The sequence below is a fragment of the Homalodisca vitripennis genome, chromosome 4 (genome assembly GCF_021130785.1).
Source record: "Homalodisca vitripennis isolate AUS2020 chromosome 4, UT_GWSS_2.1, whole genome shotgun sequence".
NCBI lineage: Eukaryota > Metazoa > Arthropoda > Insecta > Hemiptera > Cicadellidae > Homalodisca > Homalodisca vitripennis.
The window spans coordinates 204,916,214-204,930,669 of NC_060210.1; the positions used below are offsets into that span (position 1 = coordinate 204,916,214).

A 14,456-nucleotide genomic window follows, 5' to 3' on the forward strand; every position below is an offset into this window, starting at 1 on the left:
GGTACACTGCTGAAGCTGCCCAGAATCTCGTGTCTACAACAATGTTTAACAGTTAGCTAATGTTTAGTTGTTTAATGTGTGCAGGGTAATGATGCAGGTGAGCAGACAGGTACACTGCTGAAGCTGCCCAGAATCTCGTGTCTACAACAATGTTTAACAGTTAGCTAATGTTTAGTTGTTTAATGTGTGCAGGGTAATGATGCAGGTGAGCAGACAGGTACACTGCTGAAGCTGCCCAGAATCTCGTGTCTACAACAATGTTTAACAGTTAGCTAATGTTTAGTTGTTTAATGTGTGCAGGGTAATGATGCAGGTGAGCAGACAGGTACACTGCTGAAGCTGCCCAGAATCTCGTGTCTACAACAATGTTTAACAGTTAGCTAATGTTTAGTTGTTTAATGTGTGCAGGGTAATGATGCAGGTGAGCAGACGGGTATACTGCTGAAGCTGCCCAGAATCTCGTGTCTACAACAATGTTTAACAGTTAGCTAATGTTTAGTTGTTTAATGTGTGCAGGGTAATGATGCAGGTGAGCAGACAGGTATACTGCTGAAGCTGCCCAGAATCTCGTGTCTACAACAATGTTTAACAGTTAGCTAATGTTTAGTTGTTTAATGTGTGCAGGGTAATGATGCAGGTGAGCAGACAGGTACACTGCTGAAGCTGCCCAGAATCTCGTGTCTACAACAATGTTTAACAGTTAGCTAATGTTTAGTTGTTTAATGTGTGCAGGGTAATGATGCAGGTGAGCAGACAGGTACACTGCTGAAGCTGCCCAGAATCTCGTGTCTACAACAATGTTTAACAGTTAGCTAATGTTTAGTTGTTTAATGTGTGCAGGGTAATGATGCAGGTGAGCAGACAGGTACACTGCTGAAGCTGCCCAGAATCTCGTGTCTACAACAATGTTTAACAGTTAGCTAATGTTTAGTTGTTTAATGTGTGCAGGGTAATGATGCAGGTGAGCAGACAGGTACACTGCTGAAGCTGCCCAGAATCTCGTGTCTACAACAATGTTTAACAGTTAGCTAATGTTTAGTTGTTTAATGTGTGCAGGGTAATGATGCAGGTGAGCAGACAGGTACACTGCTGAAGCTGCCCAGAATCTCGTGTCTACAACAATGTTTAACAGTTAGCTAATGTTTAGTTGTTTAATGTGTGCAGGGTAATGATGCAGGTGAGCAGACAGGTACACTGCTGAAGCTGCCCAGAATCTCGTGTCTACAACAATGTTTAACAGTTAGCTAATGTTTAGTTGTTTAATGTGTGCAGGGTAATGATGCAGGTGAGCAGACAGGTACACTGCTGAAGCTGCCCAGAATCTCGTGTCTACAACAATGTTTAACAGTTAGCTAATGTTTAGTTGTTTAATGTGTGCAGGGTAATGATGCAGGTGAGCAGACAGGTACACTGCTGAAGCTGCCCAGAATCTCGTGTCTACAACAATGTTTAACAGTTAGCTAATGTTTAGTTGTTTAATGTGTGCAGGGTAATGATGCAGGTGAGCAGACAGGTACACTGCTGAAGCTGCCCAGAATCTCGTGTCTACAACAATGTTTAACAGTTAGCTAATGTTTAGTTGTTTAATGTGTGCAGGGTAATGATGCAGGTGAGCAGACAGGTACACTGCTGAAGCTGCCCAGAATCTCGTGTCTACAACAATGTTTAACAGTTAGCTAATGTTTAGTTGTTTAATGTGTGCAGGGTAATGATGCAGGTGAGCAGACAGGTACACTGCTGAAGCTGCCCAGAATCTCGTGTCTACAACAATGTTTAACAGTTAGCTAATGTTTAGTTGTTTAATGTGTGCAGGGTAATGATGCAGGTGAGCAGACAGGTACACTGCTGAAGCTGCCCAGAATCTCGTGTCTACAACAATGTTTAACAGTTAGCTAATGTTTAGTTGTTTAATGTGTGCAGGGTAATGATGCAGGTGAGCAGACAGGTACACTGCTGAAGCTGCCCAGAATCTCGTGTCTACAACAATGTTTAACAGTTAGCTAATGTTTAGTTGTTTAATGTGTGCAGGGTAATGATGCAGGTGAGCAGACAGGTACACTGCTGAAGCTGCCCAGAATCTCGTGTCTACAACAATGTTTAACAGTTAGCTAATGTTTAGTTGTTTAATGTGTGCAGGGTAATGATGCAGGTGAGCAGACAGGTACACTGCTGAAGCTGCCCAGAATCTCGTGTCTACAACAATGTTTAACAGTTAGCTAATGTTTAGTTGTTTAATGTGTGCAGGGTAATGATGCAGGTGAGCAGACAGGTACACTGCTGATGTTGCCCAAACACACGAAACTGCACCGAGATCTGACAGCTTATACTGAGCTGATGCACTGGTGTAAGGTGATGGATCGCAAGGCGTATACTGCACTTACTAAAGTCTACACCAACTGTCTGGGGAAAATTTATGAGCGTGACATCCACCAGTTCTTAGAAGATGCTAAACATCAGATCTCTGGAGTCAACTGTGAGTTGTTATTATTAGTTATTGCATTTTATTAATTCTAAATAAGGTTATGTAATTTAGTCAATTATATTCCTCACGAGTACAGTTTCTCTATCATAATGTAGACTGATACAATAAACTATTAATATTACTCTAAGCACCCTGTGTTTCAGCCTTATTTTTTTTATTAACAGAATAGTTAGATTTTGATTGTATCATATTTGTCAAGTATCAATACAGCCCTGAAATTTCTGTATTGGTTCGTCCAATATATGTGTTATGTCTTATATTGTTTCGTCCAATATATGCGTTATGTCTTAAATTGTTTGGTCTTATAGATGTGTTATGTTTTATATCGTTTGGTCTTATAGATGTGTTATGTTTTATATCGTTTTGGTCTTATAGATGTGTTATGTTTTTACACCTAAAAAAAGAACAGTTACCAATTTTTGAAATTACATATTTTACTTTTGTAATTCATAATGATAGAAATAACCAGGATCATTTTATTTTAAATTATGTTGTCACTTGAGAATGTATTGTGTTTTAGATATGATAAGTGGTTATAAATTAATCATAAAATTAGGAATAAATTGTCTTTACATTACGGTATTTTCCTAAGCTTATAAGAGTAAAATAACAGTAAAAATAAATTTAACAAAATTTTATGACTATTCCTGGCACTTAAGATCCATGTTACATGTTAAGATCCAAACTTCATGTTTTTAGATTAAATACAGCGTGCACACACTAACTGCAAGTAAAATAATTATACAAATAACGGCATAACTGTGTCACAAGTAAATAATGATTCAAGAAATTATTTAATTACCTTTTATTATTGTAGATATGTAGTAGAGCACTGTTTAATATTACAAAGTTACTTTAACTTTTGTTCATTGGTTAGAATCAAACATCTAATGAGTATATTTAGAATATTTGTAATATTATCTTTCATCTGCATATACTTATTAATATGTAATTTAAAATAAAGTGACATTCTACTAGTGAATAGTGTAATTACTGCTCTGTCACATTATTAAATAATTTATTTGCACAATGGTGTACATTGTACTCAGATTATTATTTCATGTATTGAGTTGTGTTAACAGTCATTACGCAATAGACAAGACACAATATTACCGATAGCAATTCTACACCATGTTAAATAAATCAATTTTATAGATGTATTGTTTGGTCCAACTTAAAGATTGAATAGTTTTTATCTTGATTGATAAACGTCAATTTTTTTATTTGAATTTTTATGTTTTTTTATAGAAAAGGGTTGAATTTATTTTTGGAGCCTGTTAAATGTAATCAACTGTTCTGTGTAAACATAGTTTTATGGCAGTAATTATATTTATTAATTCATTTAACCACTATTTTCAATTTGTTTACATTTATAACCTTGAAAGCATAGAGTAAGCTTGATAGTAATATCACTTCTTATATCAACATTTTCTGTAAATGCTGATGAGCATAGAGTTAGAATATATTCAGATAGAAAAATAAAAAATATTGTAATAAAAATATACTTTTGACTGTACTGTTTAGCACATGTTAAGTATGCAGTGTTTGGTTGGTACTGTGATGTAAATCGGTTATAAAACCCATGTTAGTTGTCTATTTACAGAAGTAGGCTTCTCTGTCCTGTGTATGTATATATATATATATTTTTTTTTTTTTTTTCTTGGTCAGGAAACAAGGTGAAATCAAGTACGGAACAAAAAATACAGAGACCATAGTAAATTACAATGGCGATAAATATACACTTTTAGACAAATTTTCTTGATCGCGGTAACAAGGCAAAGTAACCATTGGCTAAATATGAATGGGAAATATAATTCAATCAAACCAGAAGTGCTAATACATGTGCAAAGCCCATAAATTTGCAGCCGAAGCCATGGGTAACTGCTATAATAACCAGAAATCAGAAGACTTTATTCATGAGTACAGAATTGGCGTCAAGTAGTTAACAAAATTAAACATAGTACAATAAAATGGTAGAGTCATTTCTTGTAGAGGTCGTCATTTCTCAATATCATTTCTTTTTAGAGGTCTATAAGGGATCTTCTCCAGTTTAGGACCTCTTCTATGGTGTCGAATGGTCGATCCAGTAACCATGTGGTGAGTCGTTTTCTCATGCTGTGTGCACCTTCTCCTTTGGCTGCCTCGGGTAGCAGGTTGAGGAACTTGGGCTCCAGGTAGGAAGGCTTCTCTTCAAAGATGGTCAAATGATGTGTCGGTAGAGTAAAGTTCGGGGCCTGTCGAGTGTTGTATTTGTGTCCATCAGTACCTCTCTGTACTTTGTATGAAGTTTATTTTTTGACGATGGAAGGATTGTGAAGGAAACATTTTTTAATGATTAGTGTTGTGTATAGTTTTTTATTAAGTGCATGTTTTAGAGTTAGTGAAGTTGACACACAACATGGTGGTTGTGATTTCTGACTTAGGCGTGCCACAACGCTTTGGTATGATTTGTTTATTTTAACCTAGTTTGTAATTAATTATGTATTAGGTTAGTTATTTACCTGAAGATGAGATCAGATTGCAGATCTTGTAACGTAGTATTACTGATTTTTTGTTTCACTGAATAATGGCAAATGTCCGGAAAAATCCTGTTTCCTTCACCTCTCTGTAACTGTAGAGTGCTAGTGTAAGTGGCCACCTTTAAGATGTACAGGCAAACCATTGGATATGCAATTTTTGCTACTCTGGTACTACTTATGGATTTTATCCTCTTGATGACATAGAGGCTGCTACTTTTTTTTATCCTGAGGGAAAAGGGCGGTTTGTCCCCCTGCTTAGTCATAAAAAGGACCTTTGCGCCTCCATTACTTATATTTGTGTCCTCAAATCTGAGGCTTTTACAAAAGCCTATCAGATTTGAGGGCTCCTGTTCTTTGATACCCTTGGGGCTGAGGAGATATGCTCCCAGGAATTTTTTCCGAGTTTCTAAGATGGCAGGACAATCTAACCAAATGTGCTCTGCTGATTCCTCCTCTTCTCCACAGAATCTACATTCGTCAGTCTGGCTAAGGCCTACCCTCATAAGATGTTTCCTTAGGGGGCCATGTTCTGCCAAAATCCCTAATATCAGTCTTATATCCTCCTTACTCTGATCTAGGAGAGCTGCCCACCCTTTAGCGTAAGAAGAGATAAACATTTTGGATAGCATTAATCCTGAGACTCTTCTCCAATTATTGTGTTTTATCCTCATTTCCCAATCTTTGACCAGACCTTTAATGTTGGAGAAGGCTATCCCGCAACCTGGCTCAGGCCCTACCATTATGAACAGGAAGTGTACAAGACAAAGTTAAAATGGTGAGCAGAAAAAAATTGTATGACCAAAAACTACGGAGCATACAACAAAATGCAAGTGCTCAGCTTATAGAAACATCTAATAATAAGTCTAAAGCATTATGGAACCTAATCAATTCAGAGAAACAATCAAGACAACCCAGCCAGTTCTGTCTTAAACTTAACAGTAACAATAAAACTGTAGACAACCCAGTGGAAGTAGCTGAATGTCTAAATACATACTTTGCCCAGATAGCAGAAATTACTCTACAGAAGAACAATCAACAACAGAGAGATAACGGACTACAAGAAGAACAAGCTCTTGCAGTTTTTCCTATAACACAACCATTTCATTTGACTCCCACAACTATAAATGAGATAAAATCTGTAATCTGCAGTCTATAAAATAAATCATCCTGTGGCATAGACGAGTCATCATCATCATCAGACGTTTCCGTTATCATGGGTCGTCGTACACAGCCTCCTCCACTTTTGTCTGTCATTCCAGGTCTCCTCTCCTCCACCTGTATTTTCTGTAGTCCCCTTCTCTCTATGTCTTTCCATAGCATAGACGAGTACTCACCGAAAATAGTTAAACATTGTGCTGAAGAATTAGTCACACCTCTCACAGCAATTATAAACCAGTCATTTGCTCAAGGTCATTTTCCATCTGGACTGAAGGTTTCTAAAGTATACCCTAAACATAAAAAAGGATCACCATCAGAACCTGTGAATTACAGACCCAAATCACTGATTTCTACATTTTCCAAAATCATTGAGAGATTAGTTCTGACAAGACTAATGAAACATCTAAAACACCATATACTACTCACAGACTGCCAACACGGATTTCAGAAACAGAGGTCAACAACCTCTGCTACCATCAGCCTTGTTGAGACCATCATAGATAGCATCACCGATGAAAAATATGTTACAGCTCTATTTTTGGATTATAGCAAGGCTGCTTGGGGCACAGCTTTTAACCCTGGGAATTAGAGACATTTCAAACAAATGGTTTGTAAGCTATCTACATGGAAGATCTCAAGTTGTGGAGTTACAATCTACCACATCTGATGTCACAAGCACAGTCAGATCTAATCTGCAACCAATTACTAGAGGAGTTCCTCGGGGACCTGTGCTAGGCCCTATATTGTTTATCCTGGTTACTAACGACTTTCCATCATTTCTCCAAAACAACAGCACTCACTGTCTAATGCATGCAGATGACACAACCCTTTTAATAAAAGATGACTCAGCAAAAGGACTTTATGTAAACTCTTTAACATCACTGCAAAATGCTCTCATGTATAGCAAACTCAATGACCTAGCACTAGACCCCGGACAAACTCAAGTGCATTTCAGTAGGAAAAAATCCAAACACCAAGTCTACCTAATACATCAATAGGTAATCAAGTCAAATTTTTGGGGTATCACAATAGATAACAAGCTTTCAGGACAGAACAAGTAAATAACAACACTGCAAAAAAATGAGCACTCTACATAGTAAAATGTATCAAATGGATTGGAACTTTAGAAGCTACAAAAACTGCCTATTAAACATTAGTGGAATCACATATTAGATATGGAGTGGTTGTCTGGGGCAGGCTCTCTACATATTTGAAACAATCATACATGTTGACAGACTAAACCTCCAGACCAACAGTGACGTCCACACCTACCATACCCGTAATGCTTCCAGATACATATTGCCTCAACACCGCACTGCTCTTTTTGGTAAAAAAAAACCATCATACATTGGTAGAAAACTCAAAAATATGCTCCCAGAAAACATCAGAAACCTATCAGGAAATCGACTCAAGAAAGGACTTCAAGATTACCTAGTGAAAAGACCAATATACACCTTTGAAGAGTTCCTAACACCGCCAAGCTGAGAAAGAACTGCACTAATATTGAACAACATAAAATATATTAATATTTTTACTTGTGTAATGACATACTCTCTTTGAATTTTGTATGACACTATTACTGTACTTCATGTTCATGTAATAAAGGAAAAAAAAGAAAAGAAAAAGATATATGAGATTACCAACCTGAGTTGTCAATCCTCTGATGTAACCTCTGTTAATCCAAGGTTCATGGATTAGGGCGATATCCAGGCCTGTTGTGATAAACCTCTTACCCAAGATATTGGTTGCGCCTTTGGCATGGTGAAGGTTACCTGTATGAGGCGCATACTCTTCTCCTTTTTCCACCTCCCCCTGGTGGTCCATCCCCGTCCCTCCTCTTGGAACGTTTGGGGGTGCTGTCCCCTTTTTTTCCCTGGCCGAGACGGGTGGTCCTTTCAGAGAGGGTCTCCTCTTCAGGAAGAGGGAGAAAGTAGGTTTTACTTTTTAGACCGCCGTGCTGGCTTCTGGAGTAGACTTCTCAGGTAATGTGTGTTCAGATTGCTCTGATACCTGTTCGGTCTCTTCCACTTCCATATCTTCAGTGGTGCTTTTTTCCTTGGTGACGGTCTCAGATTTCTCTGAAGTTTCCTCCACCTTTTTTTGTTCCTCAGTGTTCCCTTAATATTTTTTCTTCAGTCTTAACTGAATTTTTCCAAACTTGTAGCTGACCCATGGACCCTCTTTTTCAAGTTTGCTTGCTGTGGTGCAGTCGACTGCCAGGGTAAGCAGCACTAACTCCCTCGTCGCTTCTACGCAGAACATTCCATTCCCTGACAGATAGCTCTTTATTTTGTGCCTTTAAGAACTTCATAATCTTATTGATGGTTTCATTTGTGCTATTTGGAAGATAGAATAATCGTGATTCTTGCACATGGATCTTCTTCCTCTGATACAATCCTCAGACTGGCCCCTTCCCAAGGCTTAAGGGAATCTTGCTTTCCTTTCAACCACTTAGCGGTATTGTTGTCTTCAAAGTGAAGATCAGAACTCCTTATCTCCTGTTGATCCCGTAGAAGCTTGGAGTGTTGGGATCCTCCTGTTCCTCCACTATTCGCTTCCAGGATGAAGTACTGGATCTCTTCCATCTGTTCTGTTGTGAGTACGGTTTCGGGAAAGGTGGATTGTAGAATCCCCACCCTTATACCGTGATTGGTCTATTGCTTGTTTGTTAGGAAGGTTTTGGGGTTGTGCAGATTGCTCCTTTTGTTCCCCCTTTCTTGCTTTGTTTTTTGTTTTCTTTCTCTGGTAAGCTTCTCGAGCGGAGCCAACAGAGTGAGATCTTTTTGGTTTTACCCCTTTTTGTTTTTTTAGGAATTTATTTTGGTTTTCTGGGATTGGTTTTAAGGCGAAATCCCTGGCTCCTTCCTAAGAGTAAACTCTTTTCCGAAACCAAGCCATTCGTTTCCTGGTGGCTCCACTCAATTTAGGCAATTCTGGGAGTGACCTTTTGGCTTTTGCTTCCTCTTCCTTTTGGTGGTCATCCTCCAGTATGGCGTCTTCCTCAGATGTATCGACTCTGGCTGAGTCAGAGGTTTGAGGACTTCTACTAGGAAGTCCGCTGGTCTTTAATGTTTGTTCAGGACAGCAAGGGTTAGGGCCTATTACCAGTCCCTCTATTTGTTTTGGATTTTCAACCACATTTTGAGTGCTGCTAGAGCTCTCTGGTTTGTTTAAATAAGTTTTTGGGGTTTCATTACTCATTGTGTTCACATGAGTAGCGGAGATCTAAAGGACACCCCAAGCAGTGTCCCGCTCTACTTGGGGAGGGCTATGTTTAAACTGGAGGTCGCCAGGTATCCAGAGTTTGCATATTAATGATCAAGCACACCCTTGATCAGGCAGCCCTCGGCATATGCTGTTCCACCTTGGCTTGGATAAAGAAAGAAATTTAGGTTTTTAGTAATAGTAGAGTATCGTTGAAGCTAGATTTTTGGGAAGTGAGGGTAGTATGAAATGAAAAATGAGTGTGGTAAAGGATAGCCAGAAAGAAGCCCACTAGATCAGCTCAGCCTGATCGGAATTACCATAGCAGACAAGATTTGGATCAGGCAGTTCCCAGGTGTGCGCGCACGAAAATACAGCACGTAAGAAGAAAGAAGATGGCTGTACGTATGCTTCATGGACACTCTGGCTTGGCACATGTGTTGGGGTATGAAGACCCCGCCACTTCGCACCTGAGGCTGCTACTTAGTTTACAGCATAGGTTGTCAGTATGAGGGGTCTATGTCAGTTGCTCATCAATAGTTATTCCCAAATACTTGGCCTCTTCGGATGCTTCTATATCTGGAAGTCACCCTGCTTGGTCTCTTTTCCTGCCAAACACCAGTTGTTGGGTTTTATCTTCATTTACAGCCTATTACTATGGCAGTATTGTTTAGCCATATTTAATGCCACTGATGAACGGACTTCGAGCATGTCAGGGAGCTTTACACTGAGAAGGAGGAAAGTATCGTCTGCATACATCAATGTTTTGTTACATTCCGCCAGATATTCTGGGAGGTCATTTTTTAACAAGATAAAAAGTACGGGACCCAGCAACAAAACCGAATAAATAATTAGATCCATGCTCGCAGCTCATAGTGCCTAAGCTCATAACGCCACAGAATTGGCCAAGTGCTCACAGTGCCAACACAACAAAATAAATAGATCCATGCTCACAGCACCTAGAAACTGCTGTGGTGCTATGAGCTTTGGCGTTATGAATTGTGGCACTGTGAGGCCGTACCATGAGTAGTATCTACTGGAGACTATTGAGGTATGTGTTAGCTTTTTGCAAGGAGGTCATGTGCAGTATTAGTAAAAAATACGTTAAGGTGGTTAGCAATTAGATTAGGATCTTGAATTTTGGCTCCATCTATATTCAGCTCCATTGTTATTTGTGTATTGTTGGTAAATTTCCACTCACTATTTATTACGCTCCACAGTGCTTATTTTTGTCATTAGCTTCATCAATAGTATTTGCAGTTGCTTGGCGTCTAAGGGTCTTTAATTTTAAATCATAAGATTTTTCCTGTCTTTTTTAAACTTTTCTGTACCATTCAGAAGGTATGCCACATTCTGGGCCACTAGGAATGCTTGCTTAACCTGTGAGGCCTCATGGTCGAAGATTTTATTGAGCTTTATACGTTTATTTCTTGTTTTCACCATGGGACAGGTCACATCAATTGCCAGTGCAACTGTTTGGCTAAGTATGTTGTATTCATCTTCTGCACTATCATAGCACAATTTCTCAGGGTTCTTTGAGGACAGTTTTGAGATGTGTGATGTTCCTATAGTTAAAATGTCTACGGTAAGATACTGGAATCTGAGGAGCTGGAGCAGAGTGTTGTACTGTACAAAGTTGTGCTGTGTGGTATGATACTGGAATCTGAGGAGCTGGAGCAGAGTGTTGTATGTACAAAGTTGTGCTGTGTGGTAAGATACTGGAATCTGAGGAGCTGGAGCAGAGTGTTGTATGTACAAAGTTGTGCTGTGTAGTAAGATAAGCCAGTGTAAAGGATGTCTACTGTTAAGTCAACTGGTTGGAGATTGGTGCAAACACAATCAATTGAGCTGGTTGTTGTTGGAGTTATTCTTCTTGGCGGTAAAACGATACGAGTCATATGATAGCTCAATAGGGTTTCATTTAGTTTGACGTGGTCACGGTTTGGTGAAAGTACATTTATATTTATGTCTTGATTCAACTAGCTTAGAACATTTTGTATATTTTGGAATTTTTATTACAGCAATTTAATGTATGAGGTGTTTTATGAAACCACAGATTCTCATTTGTTAAACAAATGGATTAAAAACTTTGTATCAAGTTTTGTGTGAAAATGAAATAAAGTTTAAAAAAGTGTTAAAAATGTCAACAAAGGCCTTTGGTGAGTCCGCTGTGAGTAAAACAAGAGTTTATGAGTGGTATAAACATTTCAAAGATGGCCGTGAAGATATTGAAAATGACGAATGCTCCGGACTTCTTAGCACATTTACAACCGATGAAAACATGAAAAACAGTGGAAGAAATGGTTATGAACGATCGCTGTATTACAATCAGAGAAGTTGCTGATGATATTGGCATATCAGTTTGTTCATTCAATTGAAAATGTTTCAAAGGTTTTGGATATGAAACGTAAATTTGTTCTAAAACTGATGAATTTTGAACAAAAACAGCATCGATTGGAAGCTGTTCAGAAGTCACTAAATGAAATCAACCATGATGCAGAATAACTGAAATTTGTTGTAACATCACACAATATAACGTGTGAAACATGGATATAATGTCAAAACTAAGGCTCAATCATCCAAATGAAGGCATTCAGGATCGCCAAGACCGAAAGAAGCTCTACAAGTGCAGTTGAACGTTAAAGTAATGTTCACTGTGTTCTTCAGTTTTTCATGGCATAGCGTATCATGAATTCTTGCCATAAGGTCAAACGGTCAATAATGAGTACTACTTGCAAGTTCAAGGACATTTGAGTGAATCTGAAAAAACCCTGATTTGTGGCAAACAATTAATGGCTTTGGCACTATGACTGCACCTGATCACACGTCTTTGCTTGTTCATGAATTTTTGGTCAAAAATAGTACTGTACGATGCCCTAGTCTCCATATTCTCCACAATTAGCTCCGTGTGATTTTTTTACAACTCTATAAATAAACAGAACTTTTCCTAGTACCCACAAAGTACTTAAAGGGCCTTCGTTTTACAAGCATAGATGTCATTGAAACTGCATCGCTGAAAGAGCTATCCTGAAGATCGAACTGAGAAGTATTGTGAGGATTGGAAGAAGCGTTGGCACAAGTGCATAATATCTAATGGTAACTATTTTGAAGGTGATAACATTAGTTTAGACAAATAAATAAATATTTTCTTCAAAACTGAAGATTCCAATGACATAAATGGCATATCAATGTGGCTTATAAAACAATGTGATCAAATATCTGTGGTGTGTTGTCTGCAAAATTTTATCTCTACAATTTATTGATCTAATTGACATTTCTGGTGCTATTCTGAAGTACAAGTGTGTTAGAAATTGGTCAGATAAGTATTCTAAAAGTATTCAAATAAAAGGTTTGGCTTTTTGTCAGTTACAAAAGTGAACAAATTAGTTTCAAATATTACTTACATCATAATGGCAAAACTCACATGTCTATAATGCACACTGTATGAAGTTTTAGAATGGAAAGCAATCACACAGCCACAAATATTTAGTGTTTCTTCACTCAATATTTCCTAATGACAATTTATACTAATATTTTTATAAACAAAATAATTTTATAAACAAAATAATTTTATAATAAAACAGCAAAATATTTAAGACAGGAAACAGATAGTTGAAGTTTGACTCAAGTAGCATGTTATAACCAATCACATCATCCCACCAACTTAAGTGCAGAAACAGCTGTATAATCAAATGGTTAGTGATAGTCTACCAGCTGTCAATCAACCTTCAATAAACAAGCACTCACCTTTGGACCTGTGATAACCGGCTACTGATAACCGATTTTAACATTATTTTAATGATCACTGATTTTAATATATTGTTTTTATACAGTTTTAAATTATTTATTATACAGTTTTAAATTATTTATTTAATTATTGAATTTTAAATTATTGATCATGTAATTACTGTATTTCTGCACATGCAATATTGAAGCTGCTGTGCATGTACTTAACAGTGACAAATTTTAAAGGCAATACTACAAACATTTAAAATAAATTGTGACGATTCTCCCCGTGCTTTGTAATCTTTTGATCCTAGTATTCCTAATAGGAAACTATGTATGCATTAAAAGAAACAGTGTTTGTCAAACTAAAAGGTCACTCAGCCTGGCCTGCCATTATAGATAAAATAGAAAAACTAAAAACTCTAATAAGATTTCACATAGTTTTCTATGGTACTCACCAAACAGCTATATGTAGTGAGAAAGAAATTTTCCCTTTTTATAACTTTCTTGAAAATGAAATTCCAAAAAATCAAAGCATAAAGCCTGACTTTCAAAAGGCACTAGATGAAGCAAAAAAATCACTATTGACAGATACAAAATTGGAGTTACACTCCCATGATTCAAAAACAAATTATGAATGCAGTGAACAAGAGTTAAAGGAAAAAATTTTAAACCTAACTATAAACGAAAACCAGGACTTGGAAACCTCCCTAAGTCTTGCTGCAGAAGCAGGAACTTTGCTACTTGGCGAGAATAATAGCTTAAAACAACAGATTTCTGACCTTAACGAGAAATATTTCATTCTTCAATCAGAATTAGAAGATAAACTAAAAACCTCAGAGGAGCAAATAGAAAACTTCAATCAACTACTTAATAACCTGAAAAAGGATTTCAGCATAGAAAAATCCCATCTTCTCAAAAAAATTAAAGACAAAGAACAAATGCTAGAAGATTTTGAGGAACAAACAGAAAAGGATCAAAGTGCGTATGAAAGTAAGATAAAAAGCTTAGAAGATGTCGCTAACAAGAATAAGCTATACTATGAAGAACACTTGAACCTTGCCTGCTCCTCCCTTAAAACCACCAAAGAGGAATACCAACAGGCATCAGAAATCAATGACAAAATGTCAAAAATGCAGACAGATACCATAGAAAAACTAAAGAGAGAAATTAAATCCTTGAGGGAAACAATAAATCTGTACAGAGAAGAAGAAGATACTAATGTTAAAAAACTGCAGTTAGAAAAAGAAAATCTGGAAAGGTGCAATATTGAACTGATGGAAAGGATTGAATTTTTAGAGCTCACCTTGGCTCTTAACTCTGAGCCACACTTAAATAAAGGTGAAGGTGATGAAAATCTTTCTGAA

The 14,456-nt window shown here is 37.4% G+C and overlaps 1 protein-coding gene across 4 annotated transcripts in view; it reads left to right on the top strand.

Annotated features, from left to right (window-relative positions):
* LOC124360935 (exocyst complex component 1) overlaps window positions 1–14,456 on the top strand; it is a 195,597-nt gene that overhangs the window by 73,804 nt on the left and 107,337 nt on the right. For all 4 annotated transcript variants that reach the window (XM_046814951.1, XM_046814952.1, XM_046814949.1 and 1 more), the window contains exon 10: window positions 2,245–2,473. In XM_046814951.1, the coding sequence (XP_046670907.1) occupies window positions 2,245–2,473 (229 nt within the window). The remainder of the gene's footprint in view (window positions 1–2,244; window positions 2,474–14,456) is intronic.